This window comes from Parastagonospora nodorum (genome assembly GCF_000146915.1).
Source record: "Parastagonospora nodorum SN15 chromosome Unknown scaffold_6, whole genome shotgun sequence".
In the NCBI taxonomy this organism is placed as follows: Eukaryota; Fungi; Ascomycota; class Dothideomycetes; order Pleosporales; family Phaeosphaeriaceae; genus Parastagonospora; species Parastagonospora nodorum.
Window position 1 is genome coordinate 181859 of NW_001884554.1, and position 21089 is coordinate 202947.

At 50.1% G+C, this 21089-nt stretch overlaps 10 protein-coding genes across 10 annotated transcripts; 4 read left to right on the forward strand and 6 right to left on the reverse strand.

Moving 5' to 3' along the window:
• Nucleotides 1-159: 159 nt before the first annotated feature.
• Nucleotides 160-1034, forward strand: SNOG_04177 (hypothetical protein; the record flags this gene model as incomplete). Its single annotated transcript, XM_001794549.1, has 2 exons — nucleotides 160-706; nucleotides 970-1034. The coding sequence occupies 2 exons, from the start codon at nucleotides 160-162 to the stop codon at nucleotides 1032-1034; spliced, it is 612 nt and encodes a 203-aa protein (XP_001794601.1).
• An 85-nt stretch (nucleotides 1035-1119) lies between these two features.
• SNOG_04178 (hypothetical protein) lies at nucleotides 1120-2024 on the reverse strand (the record flags this gene model as incomplete). The annotated part of the gene is made up of 3 exons (XM_001794550.1): nucleotides 1120-1490; nucleotides 1554-1912; nucleotides 1960-2024. The coding sequence occupies 3 exons, from the start codon at nucleotides 2022-2024 to the stop codon at nucleotides 1120-1122; spliced, it is 795 nt and encodes a 264-aa protein (XP_001794602.1).
• A 774-nt stretch (nucleotides 2025-2798) lies between these two features.
• SNOG_04179 (hypothetical protein) lies at nucleotides 2799-7193 on the reverse strand (the record flags this gene model as incomplete). The annotated part of the gene is made up of 6 exons (XM_001794551.1): nucleotides 2799-3775; nucleotides 3823-5535; nucleotides 5638-5962; nucleotides 6221-6592; nucleotides 6643-6746; nucleotides 7172-7193. The coding sequence occupies 6 exons, from the start codon at nucleotides 7191-7193 to the stop codon at nucleotides 2799-2801; spliced, it is 3513 nt and encodes a 1170-aa protein (XP_001794603.1).
• Nucleotides 7194-7560: 367 nt separating this feature from the next.
• On the forward strand, nucleotides 7561-9106 carry SNOG_04180 (hypothetical protein; the record flags this gene model as incomplete). Its single annotated transcript, XM_001794552.1, has 2 exons — nucleotides 7561-7743; nucleotides 7790-9106. 2 exons carry the CDS (start codon nucleotides 7561-7563, stop codon nucleotides 9104-9106), a joined length of 1500 nt encoding a protein of 499 aa, XP_001794604.1.
• A 10-nt stretch (nucleotides 9107-9116) lies between these two features.
• On the reverse strand, nucleotides 9117-10160 carry SNOG_04181 (hypothetical protein; the record flags this gene model as incomplete). Its single annotated transcript, XM_001794553.1, has 4 exons — nucleotides 9117-9361; nucleotides 9411-9626; nucleotides 9807-10007; nucleotides 10055-10160. 4 exons carry the CDS (start codon nucleotides 10158-10160, stop codon nucleotides 9117-9119), a joined length of 768 nt encoding a protein of 255 aa, XP_001794605.1.
• A 777-nt stretch (nucleotides 10161-10937) lies between these two features.
• On the forward strand, nucleotides 10938-12155 carry SNOG_04182 (hypothetical protein; the record flags this gene model as incomplete). The annotated part of the gene is made up of 1 exon (XM_001794554.1): nucleotides 10938-12155. The coding sequence occupies one exon, from the start codon at nucleotides 10938-10940 to the stop codon at nucleotides 12153-12155; it is 1218 nt and encodes a 405-aa protein (XP_001794606.1).
• A 60-nt stretch (nucleotides 12156-12215) lies between these two features.
• Nucleotides 12216-13298, reverse strand: SNOG_04183 (hypothetical protein; the record flags this gene model as incomplete). Its single annotated transcript, XM_001794555.1, has 4 exons — nucleotides 12216-12302; nucleotides 12348-12610; nucleotides 12733-13059; nucleotides 13121-13298. The coding sequence occupies 4 exons, from the start codon at nucleotides 13296-13298 to the stop codon at nucleotides 12216-12218; spliced, it is 855 nt and encodes a 284-aa protein (XP_001794607.1).
• An 878-nt stretch (nucleotides 13299-14176) lies between these two features.
• Nucleotides 14177-15555, reverse strand: SNOG_04184 (hypothetical protein; the record flags this gene model as incomplete). The annotated part of the gene is made up of 2 exons (XM_001794556.1): nucleotides 14177-15303; nucleotides 15363-15555. The coding sequence occupies 2 exons, from the start codon at nucleotides 15553-15555 to the stop codon at nucleotides 14177-14179; spliced, it is 1320 nt and encodes a 439-aa protein (XP_001794608.1).
• Nucleotides 15556-16312: 757 nt separating this feature from the next.
• SNOG_04185 (hypothetical protein) lies at nucleotides 16313-18373 on the reverse strand (the record flags this gene model as incomplete). Its single annotated transcript, XM_001794557.1, has 3 exons — nucleotides 16313-17403; nucleotides 17455-18089; nucleotides 18141-18373. 3 exons carry the CDS (start codon nucleotides 18371-18373, stop codon nucleotides 16313-16315), a joined length of 1959 nt encoding a protein of 652 aa, XP_001794609.1.
• Nucleotides 18374-19317: 944 nt separating this feature from the next.
• Nucleotides 19318-20973, forward strand: SNOG_04186 (hypothetical protein). The gene is made up of 4 exons (XM_001794558.1): nucleotides 19318-19640; nucleotides 19706-19900; nucleotides 19963-20325; nucleotides 20378-20973. The coding sequence occupies exons 1-4, from the start codon at nucleotides 19479-19481 to the stop codon at nucleotides 20921-20923; spliced, it is 1266 nt and encodes a 421-aa protein (XP_001794610.1). The 5' UTR covers nucleotides 19318-19478; the 3' UTR covers nucleotides 20924-20973.
• Nucleotides 20974-21089: the final 116 nt, after the last annotated feature.

Sequence of the window (21089 nt, forward strand, 5' to 3'; positions counted from 1 at the left end):
TTACACATCTCAAATATGTCAGCAGATACGATCCCGCTCAATGCTTGTTGCACGAGGCTGGATAGCTTCGCATAGATTTCTGTTGTGCGTTGCGCTCAGGATTGTTGTTGAACATAGACAGGCATGGCGACCATGCGGAGTTGTTGAACATAGACAGGCATGGCGACCATGCGGACGCAAGCCACAAAATTTGGTTCATCTCACTCAGTATACTGTGTATTTGGAATCAAGGAAAGCACTCTTAAGCAAGAGCAGGAGAAGTTTGAAACGCTGATCGAGCACTACAAGATGCTTTACCCACTTGTGGGAGAGTTAGTGGAGAAGCTTGAAGCGGGTCTGGAAGATGAGGCTGCTTGGTGCCGCATCATAGACTTTAACGATAGGCGTCTTGCTTGTGGGGCCGAATTGCCTTGTTATACCGGGGATTGTGAAGCTGTGCAGCTTCGACTTACCTTGGAGCAAGAGAAATTTCTGGCTCGGTTCGCAGAGCAAGATTGCCGGACTGGAGAAGAGGAGGCCTGGGTGCACGTGGAGTGTACGGAGGATGATGGGTGGGCCGCTCAGTGCGGCGAAGGTCCTCAGAATGGCCTATCGTGGGGCCGCACCGACGACAGCGATGAAGGGTATGAGACTGTTGACGGTGTGACTTCGATCTTCGCCGCCCTCTGTCCATGGAAGAGGGAATTTGGATCGGATATGATTCCGGGTACGATGACGACGCCATGTCCGCCGATGAGGACATGAAGGCATTTAGCCTGCCCTACCACACAAGGCTCTGGTGCGCTTATCGGTCGCTCTTCGAGAATCTTCTGTCACCCAAGGCAGTGTCATGAAGCCATCCAGGATGCTTTGTCGCGCACAGCACATTTCGAGCTTCCGACACGGACCAAAGTATCGTGAAGCTATCCAGCACCCACTATCATGTACAGCGCTTTTTAAGCTTTCGAGGGCTACTACAGTGTTGTGAAGCTATCCAGCCTGTATCATCGCACACAGCGCATTTCGAACTTCCGGCATCAACCGCAGTGCTGTGAAGATATCTAGCATGTCCCGTCACACAAAGCGCAATTCTTGTTGTATTTCTATATGCTCGCGCCCTCCTCTACAGCTACCAATCCACTAGTTCCTCGTCCGCCTTCGTTCCGCACCATCTACACTCTTCACCATCGCCTCGAATATCGGGCTGAAACTATGATAGTACTCATCCTTCTCTTGCACATCGGTAAGAAACAGCCAATCTGCTGTCTCCTCCACCTGATCGATCATGAAATCCAGCACATTCTTGGTGAGATTTGGTAATCCGTGCAGTATTACGGCGAGCTTCGACCGCCGAATGTTGTGTGATTGCAGAGGGTCTAATGTGTCCTTGTCTAACCATCTGTCGAACGATTCCTCGAAAACGACGGTGATGTCGGTAAGGTTGAGATACGATTCTTGGTACACAGCATGGGAGTTTAGAATTTCGCTCGGCATCAGGCCTGGGTTTTGCGCTGCGTATTGTTAGTCGCATTGCTTACGCCTTCAGTGTCAGTGGAGGTGCCATTCCTACTTACCAATAAATCGATCTTTAAACGTCGTTCCATTCCTCACTGCTTGCGCCGCAACCTTCAAATACTCGTACTCATCGGTCGAATACGTGCTTGGTGTCTCATCCAAGAATATCCCATCTACACGGAACCCCGTCTCGTTTGCGATTTTTGGCCATCTCGAATAGATGTCAATCTCTGCCAACACTGACTCGATCGGCTTGTCTGTGTAGTGCGTCGCAACATATCCAAGCGTTCGTATGTTTGGGTGTAACCGTAGCTTTGGTACCTCGTCGAGGTATACTTGGTCTGGTAGGCTGCCTAAACATGGGCCGGAGCAAGGGTTGAGGATGACGGTGAAGTCGACGTTTCGATGCGCTTGCGCACTGATAAGAATTAGTGCATGGATAGAAGGATTTCGATGTTTACATACGCTGCATAAAGCGGATCCCACGCGCCTGGCGTGGGATAGATGTAAAGAGGGAGAAGAATCGACATGCTAGTCAGGGCAGGCAACATCTCGAACTCAGCGGGCAAAGATACACTCTATGTAGGCCCCACCCAGTCAAATTTCAGAGACGGACTTGGGCGACATACTGCATTTGATACGGGTTTATGGGTCCGGCAGATGCTGTTCCTGGGCCTGATAAAAGAGGCCTTGTAACCACGATGCATAGATGATCGGACGCATGGCCAAAGTGAGATCTCGGTCATAGCTTGCGTGGAATACACTAGCTTTGCAGGCAAATCGCTGTTCCGGCTCAAGGGCACATGGCTAATACATACTTGGTGCTCGTGTATAGATTGTTTGCAGGGATGGGAAAATAGCCGGCCAAATGAATGCACGCGGGAACCAATCAAGGGTTGATATGAGCAGCATTTTCAATGTCGCACCACATAGTCTAGACGATTTTGAATGCGATGTTAGTCCCCATGTGGAGTGGACCTCGGGATCAGCTCCATATGTGATCCGCCAAGATGAAACGCCTTAGACAGTCCAGTCTACCTCTAGGCGATCATGGACCGTCATTACTGAAGACCTTCACTCTGTCGGTACGCTGAATGAAATTTGTCAGATTGTTCCATCGCTCATTCTTCTGTTTTGGCCAAGTTTTAATAGGTATTCTCGAACCATGTCCGCTATTCCTTAAGAGGTTTTGCGGGCACTTCTGCAGCTCCTACCACCGTCATATAGAGGCAATGGCCTCTTGGATCTCTGCACTGCTGCTCATCTCTAGGTAAAAAGTGTCAAGCTCGCAGATTACACTGAAATTATGGCACTCCAACACAACCTGCAGACTCAGTATAGGGAGGTATTCCCCACCCACCTCCGGCTGGAGAATTGACCTGCAGCCGCTCCCCGGGTTGTAGCAACAATTCCGCTTTTCCTCCCAACGAGATCTTCTCCAGTTCAGTATGATCCTGGTTCCATCTGAAAGCATAGTTTTTCCCGACTTCACCCGACTCACCACCGTTCATTCCATAGGGAGCATATACCCGTCGGTCGCTGAGGATGCTAAACCGCAGTGGTATGCGAGCTTCTACTTCCCGAATGCCTCCGTTACCACCAACGAATTCACCACGACCGCCGGTTCCGTGTGCGATTGCATGCTTTGTCACAAGCACAGGAGTGCGCTTCTCAACAACTTCCGCATCGGTGATCTTGGTGTTTGTCGAGTGGACTTGCACAGCATGTTCTCCGTGCCAGCCAGGTCCAGCACCCGACCCTCCACCCACTGTCTCGCCATAATTGAACCCGGGCTCAATATTTCCCGTCACAGGGTCCTTGCCACCTAAGCCCCAACCGAAGCTGTTTGCGCAGCCTGCAAAAGCAGCACACTTTGCATAAGCACGCAAGATCACGTCGATGACTCTCTGGCTAGCAAGTGTACTGCCACAGATCGCGACATTGGGACCAGGGTTGAGCACAGAGCCTTTCGGTACCCTGATGGTGATGGGTGTGAGGCATCCCTCATTCAGGGGAATGTCAGTGTCAATTAGGCATCGGACCGTGTAAATGGCTGCAGATTGGGTAATTGAGATGGGGCAGTTGTAATTTCCCCACATCTGCGGTCCAGTGCCTTCGAAGTCATAGATAGCACTGCCATCTTCCGAGATGGTGATCTTCACTTGAATTTTGGTGCCATCGTCAAAGTGGTCGGTGGCGGTCAGCGGTTCGGGTCGGTCTCTGCGGGTCTGTTGGAGGAACTTCCGCACAGCCACCTGCGCGTTGTCCTGGATGGCATACACTGCGAATGCTTAGCTACTCATTGCCGTAGCGCTTCTACACACTCACTGTACTTGTGGATCACTGGCAGACTGAATTGAGCAGCGAGCTTTTGCAGCAGAAGTAAGCCCCTTTGATTTGCTGATATTTGTGCTTTGACGTCGGAAATATTGTCATTGAGTCGACGGCTGGGGCTGCAGCCAGGATACTCGCCAGCTCTCAAGAAGGCGTCGCGAACCTCCTGCTCTTCAAATCGGCCTCCAGACACGATCTTCATCGATCGCACAAGAACGCCTTCTTCCCAGAGCTCTTTGGACGTAGGCATCATCGCGGTTATCCCCTTTCCGCCAACTACCGAAAGTGAGTTTTTTTTTAGCATTTGGCTGATTTCTGCAGACTTATTGTCAGTGTGGTGGCCTCGCGAAGCAACATAGAAAGCAATGGCATTGTCAATGAAGACAGGCGTGACTACCGTCAGGTCTGGTAAATGTGTGCCCCCAAGCTCGGGATGGTTTGTGAGCAGTGAGTCGCCTGGCTGAAGCTTTCCTTTCCAGAGCGCATGTTGACACTGAATAGCATACTGCATGCTGCCTAGATGTAGTGGGATGTGCGGCGCATTTGCGACAAGGTTTCCGTTCGGCGAAAATATTGCGCATGAAAAGTCCAGTCGTTCTTTTATACTTGTTGAGATAGATGTGCGCTGCAGTGTGTTACCCATTTGCTCAGCGATAGACATGAAACGATGCGAAAATACGGAGAGCTGAATCGGCTCAACCTTGTCGTCAGCCACAACGCTTGGAGTGAATTCTGCTCGTGTCTTCTCAAGAACTACATGATTCAAGAGTATGTAGGCAGCATAATTTGGCTCCACCAGGATTGTTTGTGTGTCGTCAATCAAGAGTGCTGGTCCACGAATACTGTCGCCCTGTTCCAATTCAACTATCTTGAACACGCCTGACTCTTTCCACTCCCCTTGTATGTATACAGGTTGAGTTCTGGTCGGCGGAAGTTCTCTAGAGGATCTTCTTGTCTCGTCAAGGGTGGCAATTAGCCCTGCTGAATCGGAAATGTGCGATGATGTAGCAACTCCACGGACATGGACCGAGTCAACGACAGCCTCGCGGTCGAGCTTGAAGGCGAATTCCCGGAGATGCATGGCATCGAAAGCAGCGCCATAGTCCTCGTCATCTGGTTTTGAGATTGACAAGTTGGTGTCGGTGCCTTTGTATCTCAAACTCAGCGATTCTTCGTACACGATATTATCAGGCGCTGCTCCCTGCGAAATAAGCTCTTCCTCGACTTTGGCACGTAGCCCTTCAAATTTAGCGCGTAGTTCTGGGAGCGCTGTCAGGCTGAAGGAACCTGAATATGGCTCGAACGATTGCGCCTGAAGCACCGCTTGTGATAAACCATATGCAGATAGAATGGACGAGTACTTGTGTATTATGACACGTCGAATTCCAAGCTTGTCGGCGATAGCACAAGCATGTTGACCACCAGCACCGCCAAAGCTGACAAGATTGTGCTTGTCAGGCGAAAAGCCTCTGGCTTCAGTCGCGTTACGGATAGGGCGACTCATTGTCTCGTTTGCGACATCGAGGAAGCCTAAAGCGATTTGCTCAGGGTTCAATTCCTGCCCAGTCTGAGCCGCTACATCTGCAGCAAGATCGTGGAACTTCCTCTTTGTGGCTTCGATGTCTAGAGACTGGTCGGCATTTTCTCCAAAGATCGATGGAAATTCGGTAACAACAAGACGGCCAAGAAACAAGTTCGCATCAGTGACTGTAAGAGGACCTCCTTTACGATAACAGGTTGGCCCTGGATGGGCACGAGCGCTCTCAGGCCCTACTACAAAAAGACCATTTTTAGCAAACAACCTCGAACCGCCCCCAGCAGCAACAGTAGCAATGTTGAGCATTGCTGTGGATACATTGCGTCCTGCAATAGTACTCTCCGCCAAGTAGTCGAATTTGCCGTCGTACCGAGAAACATCAGTACTCGTCCCACCCATGTCGAAACCGATTATGGGTGTTTGGTCTTCCATGTCATAGCAAGACTTCGCAATTCCAACCACACCACCAGCTGGTCCACTCAGAAGCGCATCATTGCCGCCAAATTTTCCAGCATTTCGAAGGGAGCCGTCAGAGCAAATAAACTCAACACGTTTAGGAAGGATGTGGAACCCTGCCTGGAAATCTGCCACGTATGCCTGGATAACAGGACCAAGATACGCTTCTGTTGAGGCCGCATTGCTTCTTCTAAGCAGTTTGATGACTGGGCTATTGAGTGCAGATGACACGACGTACGCGAAACCCAATTCTCGAGCTAGATCCGCGACCTGGAATTCGTGATCTGGGAAGATATAGGAATGCATAAATGAAATAGCCAACGAGGTGAACCCTCTCAGCTTAAGATCCTCCAGGGTATTTCGAACCTCTTTCAAATCAAGTGGTTTGATCACACGTACGATTTCGCCGCTGGCAGTTCGTACCAAGGCAGGATCGGTCAATGCGCGGTTCTTATCTTGCGGAAAGGGGTTGAGGTCGTAGTCCTCAACGGTAACTCGCTCGTCAATCTCAACTGAAAGAGCGTGTAAAGCATGTGCCTTCTTGATGTTGAGATCGAAAAGCCTCGGTCTGGTCTGATCTCCGATGGTGCAAACATCTTTGAAGCCTTTTGTGGTCAAAAGAGCGAATTTCTCGCCTTTGCCTTCAAGTAATGCATTCGTTGCAATCGTGGTTCCAATCCTGCAGCTCTTTACTCTCGAAGCATCGAGCTTTTCTGAGCGCGGAATCTCCCTTCCTTCAACGAGCTCCAGAGCCCTTCTGACCGCCTCGGTCTAAAGTTCTTTTAGCATATAGAGTGCACTTATTCTTCTTGGATCCTCACAGGCGCATCTCGGTAGTTTCGAGGGTCAACGGACAGTAGTTTAAAGACCAAGTCATTGATGCCCTTGCTCCGAACGAGCACATCCGTAAACGTGCCCCCTCGATCTGCGAAATGATCAGCAGGACTGTTATGTCAGTCACGCAACTGATACAGGAATTTACCAATAGGAAATTTCAAATGTCTGAAGCCATTATTGAGACCCCGAGCGCTCGGAGGTGTTGAAGACTTGCATCAAGCATCGAGGCAAGATGCAAATTAGAGCCGCCACGGTACCTCTCGAATTGCGTGCTTCATCTAAGATAGCGGGTCAAATGGGCCCGATGCACTGCTATCGGCAAGTGAAGCGACCTAGTCTCAGAAAGGAGATTATGGTCCGGCTGCAGAGCGGCGAGTCATTTACAGGGGGTGCTGGCACGCCTCAGCGGATAGCAAAATGTGGGAACTGGAATGGCGCGATTCCACGTGATCGTTGCTTGCACTTCGTTTTCAAAGAGGTCTATTGTTGTCTCGAAGACAGTCGTGCTCTTACATTCCTCTGGGGCTTCTTCCATATTCTAACGCGCCATGACGTCATTGGCGGCATGAAGTACCACACCCATAGATTTCGTGTAGCGAAAACGACAACGGCAACAACTACTTTCATCGTCGACGCCAACATTGAGCGTTCTTTACACCCAGACACCACTGTTCGAGTGTGTACTAGATGCCACCGGCTTAAGAAGAAATGCAGCAAGAAGCCACCAGCCTGTGAGCTATGCATGTCTGGGGGCCACGTCTGCAGCCTTGGGCAGCTGGCAATCAAACCAAATGCTCCATCGACCACGCCCAAACTATGCGCAGAACACACACTCCCAGCTCGATTAGTTCTGAGTCTGCCACAGCAGCCAGAATGGGATGCAGCTTTCGAGTCCTCCCGTCATGGATCATGAAACACATAGTGCAGCTACAGCAAGCACTTTCGACGGCACTTATCTTTCTTACGTGCACGCATATTTCCGTCATGTTCATCGAGCATATCCCTTCCTTGACAGGCAGGAGATACTGAGTAACGCAAAAGCGTCTACATACCTGAACATATGGTCAGACAATCCAGACTCTATTGTGAGTGCACTTCACCTGGCACCACACAGGCTCTGACTCGATTTAGATTCTGGGTCTCGTCTTATCTATCGGAAGCACGACTCTGGAGCGTGCTGGCAAGCTCAGTGTTTATAATCGACCAAACATGGTTGTGCCTTACACACGTATTCTGAGTCGATGTCTGTCATCTCCGGGCCTGAAAGGCCTCCAGATACTGCCTTTACTATCCTTGTATTCTCTCTTTGACCCGAAAGGCATCTCTACCTGGTCCATGGTTGGAATCCTTACCCGACAGGCGGTCATGCTCGGCTTGTCGCGAACAACTGGCTTACCCAGGGCTCTAAACCCTCCCGAAGCAGAGCTGAGTAATCGTTTGTTCTGGAGCATTTTCGTTCTCGATCGTATGCTGGCAGTATCAGTTGGCCACTCTGTAGGACTCGTGGACGAGGGAATGGATATCCCTCAACCCGCAATGACTGTAGAGGAGTTCACATCGTCCGAAAGGACCGCAAACGCATCATTATTGCAGCTGAATCGACACATCATCCAGCTTCGACAGCTCGAGCATCAAATTCTTGACTCACTCCACAAAAGAGGTCAGGTAAATATCGAGAGTATGACTAGCGTAAATCGTGCCACCGTCTTGGGACAGCTGCGTTCAGCTATCGATGACTGGTATAGCACAGGCTGCCTTGTGTGCCTACCAGAGGCGGATAATATACCTATCCACAGTACGATAACGTGGCTCAATGCCCGATACTACAACCTGCTCATCCTATTGTACTATCCGTGTCACTTCAACAATCAGGCTAAGCACATCTCATCCATAGAGCTCGTTGGGTGCATCCGAAAGTACTTCAAGTACAATTACATCCTTCTCGAGAACAGACAGTTACCACTCAACTACATCACGTTAAACAGGCTGATACCCGCCTGCCTCGCGCTGATGCACTGCTTCGGTGTCATACAACCACGTCACTTCAGTGCCAAATTGGAGCTGAGCAGTTGTATTGACATTCTGCGTGCATTTCCGGAAGATTGGCTGCCAGCGCATCAGGCCAAGCAAGTTGTCATTGAGTTTCTGGGCATTGTGATGGCCCATGAAGCTTACGCTGCAGCACAGCTCTTTGACTGTTCCGAAGCGAATACGATTCCACTTACCTCAACGACGAACCTAAGTTTTCAAAAAATTCTGACTGACATGCTCGGCATTGCTAAAAGCGCATTTGGACCGATTAGTTGCTATCTTTCGATTTCTAGTTTAAGTGACTCTGGTCACATATCTGCACCACCACTAGGCGCCTCGATTACGGATTTGGAGAAAGGGAATGAGCAGCTGAGCACATGGGATCCAGCAAATTGTTACGATTTTGGGTTTCTGTAAGCGTAGACTGCTATAGATCGCCGATCCAACCCCGAATTGTGGCAATGACCTCGCTATTCTTCTCTATGTGTACGCTGTGATTCGCGCCTGCGAAGACTTCCAGCTGCGCGTTTGGGATCAGCGCTGCCATTACCCTAGATTGCGAGGGAGGACAAATCCAGTCCTGATCACCTACAATGATTAAAGTCTTGGCGGCGACAAGGTGTAGCGACTCTCGGTAATCAAAGTACTTCTCTCGCTCTGAGTACAGTGCGTCTGGAAAAATTAGCCATATGGACCCGCGAGTCAGATCCAACCACTTTACTGTGCGATTCAGCGAAGTACACGATCTTCAAGGTCGCCGCCAGAGCCGCATCCGCATCGAAAGACTCGCTATAAAGGGGTGCTGCGGCGTGCATTACAAGTTGAAACTCGGTATCGCTTTCGAAAGCCCCGAAGATCTTGTTCTTCAGCTGATTTAGAGAAAGACTGGGAGCTTTGTGCATTCGTTGACCAAGAACCTTTACAGCCTCCAGTTCGTCTGCAGGGCCATTAGGGAGAGGATTTGCAAAACAGCTACTTCGAACATACGATGGTAGGATGGTGCAGTCCCTCGTAGTATGAGATGGGATAGTTTTTCAGGGTATGTTAATGCGTACTGTTGGGCCAAGTAACCTTTCGGTGTTAGCATGGGCTTTTAGCGGGATGTGTGGCTTTCTACCTCCGAAACTGCCGCCGCAGAGGATGAAAAGGTCGCTCTGTGCGGCAAAGTGCATACGCATAGCTTCAATATCGTCGACCAGTTGTCTGAAAGAATACGGTCCTGTCCTGGAGCTTTGTCCATGGCCTCTGTAGTCGAAAGACAGAATTCTGTAACTGTCGTTCAATGGCAGATAAGCCCGATGATCACTTTCATGGCTACCTGTCGACCTTTGTTAACAGCCGATCGTAAGTAGTTGTCTTGCTTACCAAAGCCTCGGCCGCCATGCAAGGTGATCAACAATGGCTTAGTTGTGTCGTTGTCCGAAATCGCGTAGGCCAGACGGGCGCCGTTGACATCAATGAAAGCTACCATCTTATCAAGATATTTGACTCCATCATTTTCATGCATCCCAAAATCCCCAATCTTGAAAGTCGTCAGTCCGCAACTTGCCCCGCCCGTTCAGCCGAGCATACATTTGCTTTAACCCAATATGAGTAATTTTGGTCAGGCCCCACTCCGTTCAAGATAAGCCAGAAGGGGCATCAATGCAGGAGGAAAAATTTGATGTAGTATCAGTTAATGAAAGTTTCTATACTCACGTTCAGTCTGGCTGAGCGGGGCAGCGATAGATAGCGATCTTTCGAGGATCGATTGCGTGCTGGATATGAATCGCGTCTGCATCAGCTAAATTGGTATACCTGAAATAACGCTGTCTAAATGAAAATACGTCTACAAAAGCTTACCCGCTAATCACCACACGGTCTATAGACCGCATAGTCGCTTCGAATATGGCCTCTTCAAGCCATCCATCGTATTGTAATGAGATTCAAGATGCCACTATCAACAATCCATCACGAGGTATCTCGTATTCGTTTACAGCAGAGCAGCACCAAGGAGTCGCCGAAAAGCAAGATGCGATCGATATTGCACTTGATGCGCAATCAAACATCGCCCTCAGCAAGCATGAAGCGGACAAACTGACGCCTCAGCAAGCGGCAGGCTGGTTTCATTGGCACGAGCCGGATACATCGCCCGAGGAGAAGAAGCTTATTTTTTAAGCTTGATTGGTTCCTTTTGAGCTTCAGCTGCCTATGCTTCTTCGTAAAGCAGCTGGATCAAAACAACATCTCCAACGCATACGTCTCCGGCATGAAAGAAGATCTAGGATTCGGACCTGGCAACGAGCTGAGCTGGATGAACACCTACTTTCTGATTGGTACGATTGTTGGAGGCCCTTTCGCCAATCTCATCATCACTGTTGTGAGGCCCAGGATCTGGCTTCCTGCATGCCTAATGATATGGTCACTTTTCGTCTTGTTCTTTTTTAAAGCCCACACTGCGAGTCAGTTTTATGCTCTGCGATTCTGCGTTGGTCTATTCGAGTCAGCAGCTTGGCCTGGAGTTCAATACGTACTTGGTTGCTGGTATCGCAAGTCCGAACTAGCACGCCGAAGCGCTTTCTTTGTCGTCTCCGGCGTATTAGGGCAGATGTTTTCTGGCTATCTCCAAGCCGCGCTATTTAGCGGTATGCATGGAAAAGGCGGCATGCCAGCGTGGCGATGGCTCTTCATTTTCGACTTCCTTCTTGCAGTTCCTGTGGCACTGTACGGATGGTTTTTCTTCCCCGACACCCCGCACACAACACAGGCCTTCTACTTGAACGAATGGGAACGGAGGCGCGCTTGCGAACGGATCGAGGAAGAGGGTCGCAAACCGGTCGGAAAGCTCGACTGGACTGTGATGAAGCGCATTAGCGGATCATGGCAGTTATACGTGTTCTCGATCGCCTACTCCCTGTGGACGCTTACTTGTGGCTCCTACATCATTCAATACTTCGGGATCTGGCTGAAGTCACTTGGAACATACTCAGTTCCGCAGGTCAACAATATTCCAACCACTGTCGGTGCCATCAACTTCGTGTTTATGATTGGCACCGGGTTTGCCTCCGACAAAATTGGTCGACGAGGACCAGTCTGCTTTGTAGTAGGCTTGCTCCTCACTTTCAGCTACGCCATTCTTACTGCTTGGAATGTGCCTGATAAACTCAAGATGGCTGCGTTCATTTTGGTCGGGTGTTACGGTTGCTACACACCATTATTGGCCGGTTGGGTCAACGCAAGCTGCGGAGGCGACCAGCAGCTACGCGCTTTCGTGCTAGGTATGATGGTCAGTGTTGGACAGGCTGTTGTTATCCCTTTCCAGCAGTTACAGCTGCCCAGTGGCCAGGCACCAGATTTCTCAGAGACCCATGGGTGGGGAAGTGCATTGGCCTTTGTGATTGCTTTGACGCTTTGGACTGGCGTTGGCATTGACTTAGCACAAAAGCTATTCGAGAGGAAAGTCATTCCGGAATGCTCTGACGTCTGAAGCGTCGAATAAAATTTACGTACATACCCGCCTCATTGATTGCATACAATACATCTTTGTTCATGCAGACCTCCCATGCTCAGTGTTTTGGCGGCGATAAAATCCCTTTTCGCAGATTGGCACAAATGTGACTTCTGGGATGAATTTCTGATGCAACATATAGGCGTTTACTTCTCACAGGCTGAGAGATACATGCGTCTTCTCTTTCTTGTCGACGCCTAACCATAGCATGTCGGGTCGACTGTAATGACCGCAAACATCCAGGAAGCCTTTTGCCTTCAGGATATCATCGGGCTGCAGGTCCGCATATACAAAGCCTTCTTCTGTCCCTACAGGACCTTCAGCCAACAAGCGCCCATCTGGACCAAAAACGGCCGAGCTGCCTCCACCAGGGTAGTTCATAGTACCGCCAGAGCTCGTTCGGAGTTTTGATATCCCCTCTTCGCTAATCATTGCTGTAGTGTGCAATACAAATGACTGCGATTCTATGGCATATGTCTGAGATAAGCTACGGACGCCTGATTGTGTACACCGTTAGTGCAAAGTCCTCATATACGTAGTAGTGCACTTAATTTACCTTTGCTACTCATGGACCAAAGGTCCGGACCTCCATCATGTTCGTATACTGGTGGCCAAGCCGCAACATGGATGGTTTCATTTTGATGGTAGGTGTGGTACTTGAGGAGCGGCTGCGCATGCTCCCAGCAAGCTAGTGCACCAACACGCCCGACTTCCGGCAGATGCACAACGTTGTCAAGAGAAGAGCCTGATGCATCGCCAAATATTGTTCTTTCCATGTGTGTGGCCTTGAGCTTTCGATGCAGAACCTCGGGTTTGCCTTCAGCGCTTATGATCGCCTGTGCGATGTAGAGCGAGTCGTGGTCATTCTCGCTGAAGCCCAGTACTACAGCGATGTTGTGCTCTGCTGCAGCTTTGCAAATTTGTTTCATCTCGGGTGAATCTACCTTTAAGGAGTTCTTGATATATGCCGTTGAGAGCTCGAAGTCGACTGGGCGTGCCCTGGTTCCGTGATTTCAGCATGATTCGGATTTTGACAGCAATCTCGTGATTGACAGACTGACCAGATCCAAGCAGGGTAGCCGGGTATCCAGCACTCTGGAAATGCCACCAGCTTTGCGCCATTGTTTGCTGCTTCACGTATTAGGCGACAGGTCTTCTCGACGGCTTTCTCCAAGTCGAGCCATGCTGGCTCAAATTGCGCAACAGCGACCCGAACGGTGGGAGACGGCTGATCCGACATGACAAGTAATCACTCGCGTTTCAAGCGCAGGCTTTTTTCGATGGGTGAAGTTTTGCGATGAAATTACTTTGATGATGGTGAGGGGACATATGCGGTGGCGCATCATTGCATTTACCACGGCAACAGACAGCGGCATCTTAACGCGGCAAACAGACAGCGGCACATTCGTGTCCGCCGACGAGGTCCACAACACCCGATTTTATTTTTTTTGCCTTAGCCACAGATAAGTCACTCGTTTTGCTTAATTCAAGGTTTCAGCTCCATAAAAGTGCTGAGAAGCTGCAGATGCTCCACACAACATTGCTTAGGCCCTGTTTACTTGCTCCGTTTTCGCCGGGCGGTTTGGTGAAAAAGAGTATAGAGCTCACATGAACCTGCTCTGAATATTGCGCTACTACAAGAAGTGAGACGGTGATAACTAACGTTTTGCTCTGTTTTCACCTTACTTAAAGGAGATTAAGGCTAACTTAATGCGCTGCTAAGACTACCATTTTCAATCTGAGGTTCACAAATCTAAGCAGCAGAACATAGCCTCTAGTTCTCACTAAGCCCTGCTACTTTTCTGCCTTCTTTCTGCCAAACCGTCATTTTCAAAACGGACCAAGTAAACAGGGCCTTATCATCCTTCCATGGGCTTCAACTGAGACGAACGCTCTAACATTTTTTCAATGACTCTAGTCTTGCTTTTAGGCCTCTGCCGGGTATGGTGAAAACAAAGACTATATGTGCGTACTGTCGCATGACAGCAACCACTCGAAGCCTACGTAAAGTACCTCCATTTCTCACTTCGCTCACCATCTCCTAACTCGCTCGTACTCACATCTTCCGCCCGGACTTTCACGCCCTGCTGCCTATCCCTTCTCCGATTCTCCATCTTCATCCATCCTCCCAACCAGAGCGTAAACATGATACATGTCAGATTGCAACACGCTGTCGCAATGAGCGTAGGTACATATTTTGGCGCATATTCTTGTCGAAAGGTCGCCGCCGATAGAATACCTCCTAGGTTGCCTAAGCCAACGAGTAGACCAGTAGTAGCCGCCCGCGCGTTTTCGTTAAGATTGTTGTTGTTGTGCCACGAGTGCACAAGACAAGATGGTATGTACGCTCCGGATGCGAGCATGAAGCAGGCAAAATAGGCTACAGCTTTGTTGTGCAAGACGTCAATAGTCGCTAGGATGATCAATCCGACGAGCGATATACAAAGCGATAAGACGATGTGAAATGTACGTTCGCGGAAGTAATCGCTGCTGTAGGTCACACAAAGCAGTACGATGAAGCCAACTGCGTTCGGCGCAACAGTCCAGAGATTTGTCTTGATGACCGAGTACCCGAGCCGCTGAACGATCTGCGGCAAGAAGTTGGAGCTTGTCGAGAACGCTACAGGATATGTGAACGCAATGATGCACCACAGCGCCATTTTCCACGTCTTCCATTCCTCGAAACATTCTCGGATGTTAAAGTCGTGCGATCCAGCGGATGAAAGATCGCGAAGTGTACGTCGAGCCGCGACTTCGCGTTCCTCTTCGTTTAGGAACCATGCTGACTGCGGTGTCGCAGGCAGCCACATGAATGCAATGACTGCGATTATGACAGTCATCGCTCCCTCAATGATGAAAAGCCACTTCCATCCCGGAATCGAGTGCTCAATTCGGAAGACGGCGAAACTAATCAATCCGCTGAATGCACCAGCTAGCAATGCACTGCCAAAGAACAAAGCGATGCGAAAACCAAGCTCGCCGCGCGTATAGAACAGGGTCAGATAAAACACGACTCCCGCGAAGAAGCCAGCTTCGAAGGCGCCAAGGATGAGGCGAATGACGAGCATGCCAGCAAAGTTGTGCGCTGCACATTGAAAAAGAGCCATGGCGCCCCATCCAACCATCACTGTGACGGAAGTAAGTCATTCCGTACTTCAACTTATAGGCGAAGGGCTCGTGACTTACGAGTCGGCAGCATGACTCTACCACTCCACTTCTTCGTCAACATGTTGAGAGGCAAATCGCAAAGCCCGTTTGGGATGTAGAACAGAAGAATGAGGAGCGAATACTGCTCTCCAGTGAAGCCTAGATCTTTATCCATGCCATCGGTCTTCGCATTTCCCAAGTTGCTTCGGTCAACGGCGTTAAAGAAGTACATGATCGATAAGAACGGTAGCAGGTAAAAGTCAAGCTTGCGAACTGCTCCATTGTGAGTTTCATAATCTCAATGAAGCGGTTGTAGTAGACGTATGTACCGTACGCTCTTTCTACAGCGTAATCGAAGTGTTCTTCGATGACCCCAGCTTCTTCTTTACTCATGCTATTTTCAGACATTCTTCGATCTTTCGCGTCGGTCTCGGTGGATTTCATTTCAACAGCCATCTTGCTTCAGGTCTTAGGTACAGTGACGTGGAAAGGCAACACGACCTAAATTCTAGCGCAGCGAATGAAACCTACCGGAAGCCACCTTACCAACCTAGCTAACCATGAGCCTTTATAGCCGATCCCATATCCAGACTTACTTTCTATGCCCACTTACATTTACCTCCATTTTTGATCCTGATCCAGATCCAGAGTGTCGCTTCAACATACATAATCTGCATTTCCAACCGTACAAGTCCGCAAGCCGATCAGTGCCTCGGGCACTGTAACTTGCAGCTGCAGCTGCAGTGCGACAATCTGATAGCGATTGCTGGACTAAGAGTGGGGTGAATCAGTGCCGAAGCTTAGTCATGGTGGAAATATGCTGGAGATAATAATTGTTATATGCTAGTGAAAGGCACAGGGGCGAAAAAGTGTCGTCGGACGAACGCCGTAATCGAGCATTAAGCCTTTCACGATAATGATCTTGAAGTTGTTCATAAGTGAAATGAGAACGCCTGCCATGCATCTTTCTATTTGTGCGAAATGTCGATCTATGTATCCCGCATAAATTGTTCATAATACTCATCCAGCCACTGTACTGCGACTTGTCCACTTTCTTTACTACCATCCGTAAAGCGCCTCACCGTTCCAACATAACCGTCCGGACGCACACTCAACACCACAACCTCATTCTCATCCAAGCCGTCAAGCCACTTGTCCATGACCTTCTGCTTGCGGGTGTCTTGCTCGGGTACATCGTCGAGGTAGAATGTGAATGCGCTTTCGCGCAAAACTGCCGGGAGGTCTTTGATCTCGATATTGTTGCGGTCCATATCGGTCACCAAAGCGTATGTGAAGACTCCACTGACCGGTGTATATCGCTCGGGTATGACAAATTGATCGTGAGGTGCGGCCAGCGGGGGCTGGGTGGTGTATGAAGCATTGCCAGCAGCACTTATGCGACCGACATATGATGAAGTGCCTGTGTGGGCATGGCATACAACGTCGAGGAATGGCATCGCGGTATGTACATTGTGGGCGAAGAAGTAGATGCGGAATTGTCCAAGCGCGGGAATGTCAGTCTGTATGTCGACTGGGTTTGCGTCGATGTAACGAGTTACCTTGGCGGGTGGAAGTAAGAAGCCTGGCGTGAGATGACCGCGAGTATAGCCCTTGGATTTAACATTGAGCACGTTGGGCTGGTAACTCACACCGTAGCCTGAGATAAATGCAACATTCTTTGCAAAGTTTGCCGCAAGCGCAGCGGGGTCTCCATCGTGGAAGGCATTTGCATGCTCGTAATCGAAGTCGATGAGGTCCTGTGCAATCTTCTTCCGTTCTTCCTCGTAACTTTCGAGCAAACTAGGCTTGGCGAGTCCTCGTGTAGCAAAGTTCAGCTTCCAGGCAAGGTTGTATGCGTCATGCATTGATGTGTTCATTCCTTGGGCAGCCTTGGGGCTATGAGTATGGCTAGCATCGCCAGCGATGAAGACGAGTTGCCCGGAGTCGGTGAAGCGTGCCGCCACTCTTTGACCAATTTTATACCGACCAAACCACTCAACATTCTTCCAGTTCAGCCGATATGGTCGCATGATTGCTTGTGCCCGTTGCTGTACAAATTCTTGCGTGGTCTGCTCTCCACCTATAGCTTCTGTCGAGCCAGGCCGAAGTTCAATATATAGTCGAGTCAGACCTCTCTCACGAGGTATCATCAGCACTGAGCCGAGAGTCTCCGATTGTATGACGACCTTGCTCCAGATATCGGGGAAGTCTGTATCAAGAACACCGTCTAAAACGCCCCATACTGCATCTGACGATGCGCCTATAGGCGTTGCTCCGGGTATGCACTTTCGCACCTTGGAATGTGCACCGTCACAGCCTACAACGTATCGAGTATAGAAGCTTTTCTTCGAGTGGTTTACATCCTGCTGGCAATTGACCGTCAATGGTCGGATAGCCATGGGGGTGTATTCCAAGTCTACGAAGGCCGTGTTTCGTGAGACGGTGGTGCCACGCTCCCTCAGGTCATCTTCGAATATCGCCTCGACCATGCCTTGATGTACCAGGAGAATGTATGGGTCGAGCAGATCTACCACCGGCGGATAGTGAATCTCACGGCCAGTACGATGTAACGGTTCTTGCGGGGTCGATTTCCAGAAAGCAATATCATAAATACGCACGCCTTTACGCAACAGCGGTTCAGCAATGCGCATCTGCTTCAATGTCTCGATTGTCTTTGGTTGGATGCCATCAGCGCGGCCGGTAGAGGTACGATCGGGTCGGTCGTCGATGATGCGCGTCTTGATGCCAAAGCGCACGAGATTGTCACTATGTCCACTCGTTAGTCCACAAACATTCACAAACGTCAACCCGACTCACGCAAGCATCAGACCAGCCGGTCCAGCACCGACTACTAGGACATCGCTCAAGAACGTAGAGTAGTCATTGCCCCTAGAGTATGAGAACTGCGACGTCACTTCCAAGCTGCTGCCAGCCGAGCGGGACTGGGAGTCGGTATCATTGACCAGTCCTGGCGCCATCTTCTGTAGCTTCGACTGAGACTCGCTAGTAGATGTTGAGCGCTTCATGATGTTCCATATGGACGGAGCCATGCTATAAGTCTTGCTTGTGCTGTTCCGACGTTGCTCGAGCCACTAGAGTGCGAAGATGGGGGTAGGATTTGGGAGGGGCAAACGCGCATCGTCTGCTCGACGTCTGCCCAATTTCAAATGATCAGGGCGTGTCATTCTCTGCTCTGTACGCCGATGCGAAATATGTGTCACATCCCGTGAACTTCCAGCCATTGTTGCCGATGGGGTGATTCGAACAAGGGATCGCGGTGCGTTGTGGGATTGTTTCTGGTCGACTGACGGTAGGCGGGCTTCGGCTTGTGTTCCGCGAGTCCCTGCCTTCCCCCACTGTTCACCAGAAACACTAGGCCGGGAGTACCACGCGACCAACCCAGGGTCCTAACATCGCCTAGTCACGAGATCCATGACAGCAAGACAGCAGTGGGTCAATCGTCACAGTTTGATGTTGATAAGTTTGATGTCCAGGTGTGAAGTGGACAACCCTTGACACGCCTTTTGATCGCGTAGACAGCAGCGGCCTCACAACTGCCCGACATGGCAACTTCAACACCACAATGGCTACAGACAGTCGAAAAGAAACGAGCTCTACGCGATGAAGCAATTTCAAAATTCCTTACCGGTCATGATGCGTCGGCCAAGGTACGCTTCCACATTCTGTCCCTCAACATGCAGTAACGATTGTCAGCCAGTGCATAATAAGCCCGAAATTCTCAATGGCAACGGAGACTCGACTGCAGGCTTAGAAGATGTTGAGGGGATACAAAAAGCAATCTCTTCCGGAAAAGTGACAGCCGCAGAGCTTTGCGCGGCCTATATCAACCGGTAAATTCCGCCTTGCGCATTGTTGTCGTACCATTCTCACGCCACCTCACAGGGCAGTCGAAGCTCACACACGTGTATGGCTTCCACCGCCGACTTCACTACCAGGATGAATTGTTACTCACCGTTATGCACAGACGAATTGGCACGTTGCTATCCGCTCACCTCGGCACATCCTGGGGGATCTTACTGACTTCAATTCAGCCTTACGGAGATTCTGTTCGAGGATGCCGTCACACAGGCCCGTGAGCTCGACGCGTTCTTTGCTGCGAACGGGCGCCCTGTCGGACCGTTGCATGGCGTACCTATGACTTTGAAAGATCAATTCGATGTTGCTGGCTATGACAGTACCCTTGGCTATGTCGGAAGAGCGTTCCACCCGGCTTTGCAAGACTGCGTTCTGGTGTCGACCCTGAAACAGATGGGCGCGATCATCATCGCTAAGTCGAACTTGCCACAAAGCATCATGGTATGTTCACCCATGCAGAGCTCCTTTTCGAGTCTTTTCTTGAATGTGGATATTGACGCGTACAGTGGTGTGAGACCGACAACCCTTTGTGGGGCTTGACCGTCCATCCCCAAAACCCCGAATTCACTCCCGGCGGTTCAACTGGTGGGGAGGCTACGCTCCTGTCACTTCAAGGTACAGTCGTTGGCTGGGGTACGGACATCGGCGGAAGCATTCGCATTCCGTCGCACATGAATGGCCTTTATGGATTGAAGCCAAGTGTAAGTGACGCATTTTTGCCCATGGCGCCCATTTCCTGGGACGGCGATACTAAGATTGATAGAGCACACGTCTACCCTACCAAGGGGTGTCAGTATCCACGGAAGGCCAGGAACATGTCCCTTCCGTCATTGGACCCATGTGTCGCAACATAAAATCTCTTATCACCACCACCAAAGCAGTCATTGATGCGGGTCCATGGGATCAAGATCCAAAGTGCTGTCCAGTACCATGGAGGTCAGAAGTCTTCGAAGCAGCGCGATCACGCCCGTTGGTTATCGCTGTCATGCGAGATGACGGCGTCGTGAAACCGCATCCACCAATTTCTCGCGTACTTGAAGAGGTCGCAAAGAAGCTGGAGCTTGCAGGTCATGAGATTGTGTCCTGGACACCAGGCAGTCTACATCAAGAGTGTATTGATATAATGGTATGACTGTACGTTGTTTTCCAGCAATAACTATCAGCTAAAAGTGCATCAGGACCAATTCTACACGGCGGATGGTGGCGAAGATATCCGACGTGACGTAGAAGCTGGAGGCGAGCCTTTCATACCCCACGTCGAAGCTCTTTTAAACAGAGGCAAGGCCATCTCCGTATACGAGTACTGGCAGCTCAACAAGCAGAAGCTAGCTGCGCAGAAACGGTACCTTGATCTGTGGACCTCTACCAGGTCCGAGAAGACGGGCAAGCAGATAGACATTCTACTGACCCCAGTCATGCCTCACTCAGCGGTACCGCATCGCAAATGTAGATGGGTAGGATACACTAAGGTCTTCAACTTTGTTGATTATCCTGCTGTTGTACTGCCAGCTGGCAAGATATCGAAACAACTTGACAGCGAAGCAGCAAAGATGATGGAAGCATACCAGCCACGAAACCCTTTGGACGAGTGGAACTGGAATTTGTTCGATGTGGGTTCGATGGATGGTATGCCAATAGGTGTGCAAGTTGTGGCGCGCAGACTACAAGAGGAGAAAGTGCTTGGTGCTGCTAAAGCGATTGATGATATTCTACGATCATCTTAGTAGGGTGATGTTCATACACATCTTGGCAAGTTTACCCCAAAAAGGCACTTGAACAACTGTAGGCGTTTGTGTGAGTCGCACGTGCACACGCGAATGATAAGCGGCCGGCGGCCGTCGCGATGATTCATTGCAAGCCCCCACCTTTCAATAGCTCGACTCCACTAGA

Excerpts from the sequence above, each read along its gene's own strand:
- SNOG_04186 (XM_001794558.1), top strand. The coding sequence starts at position 19,479 with ATGACTTTGAAAGATCAATTCGATGTTGCTGGCTATGACAGTACCCTT. Across the intron at positions 19,641-19,705 it reads ACTTGCCACAAAGCATCATG|TGGTGTGAGACCGACAACCC; the intron begins GTATGTTCACCC and ends TGACGCGTACAG. Across the intron at positions 19,901-19,962 it reads TTTATGGATTGAAGCCAAGT|AGCACACGTCTACCCTACCA; the intron begins GTAAGTGACGCA and ends TAAGATTGATAG.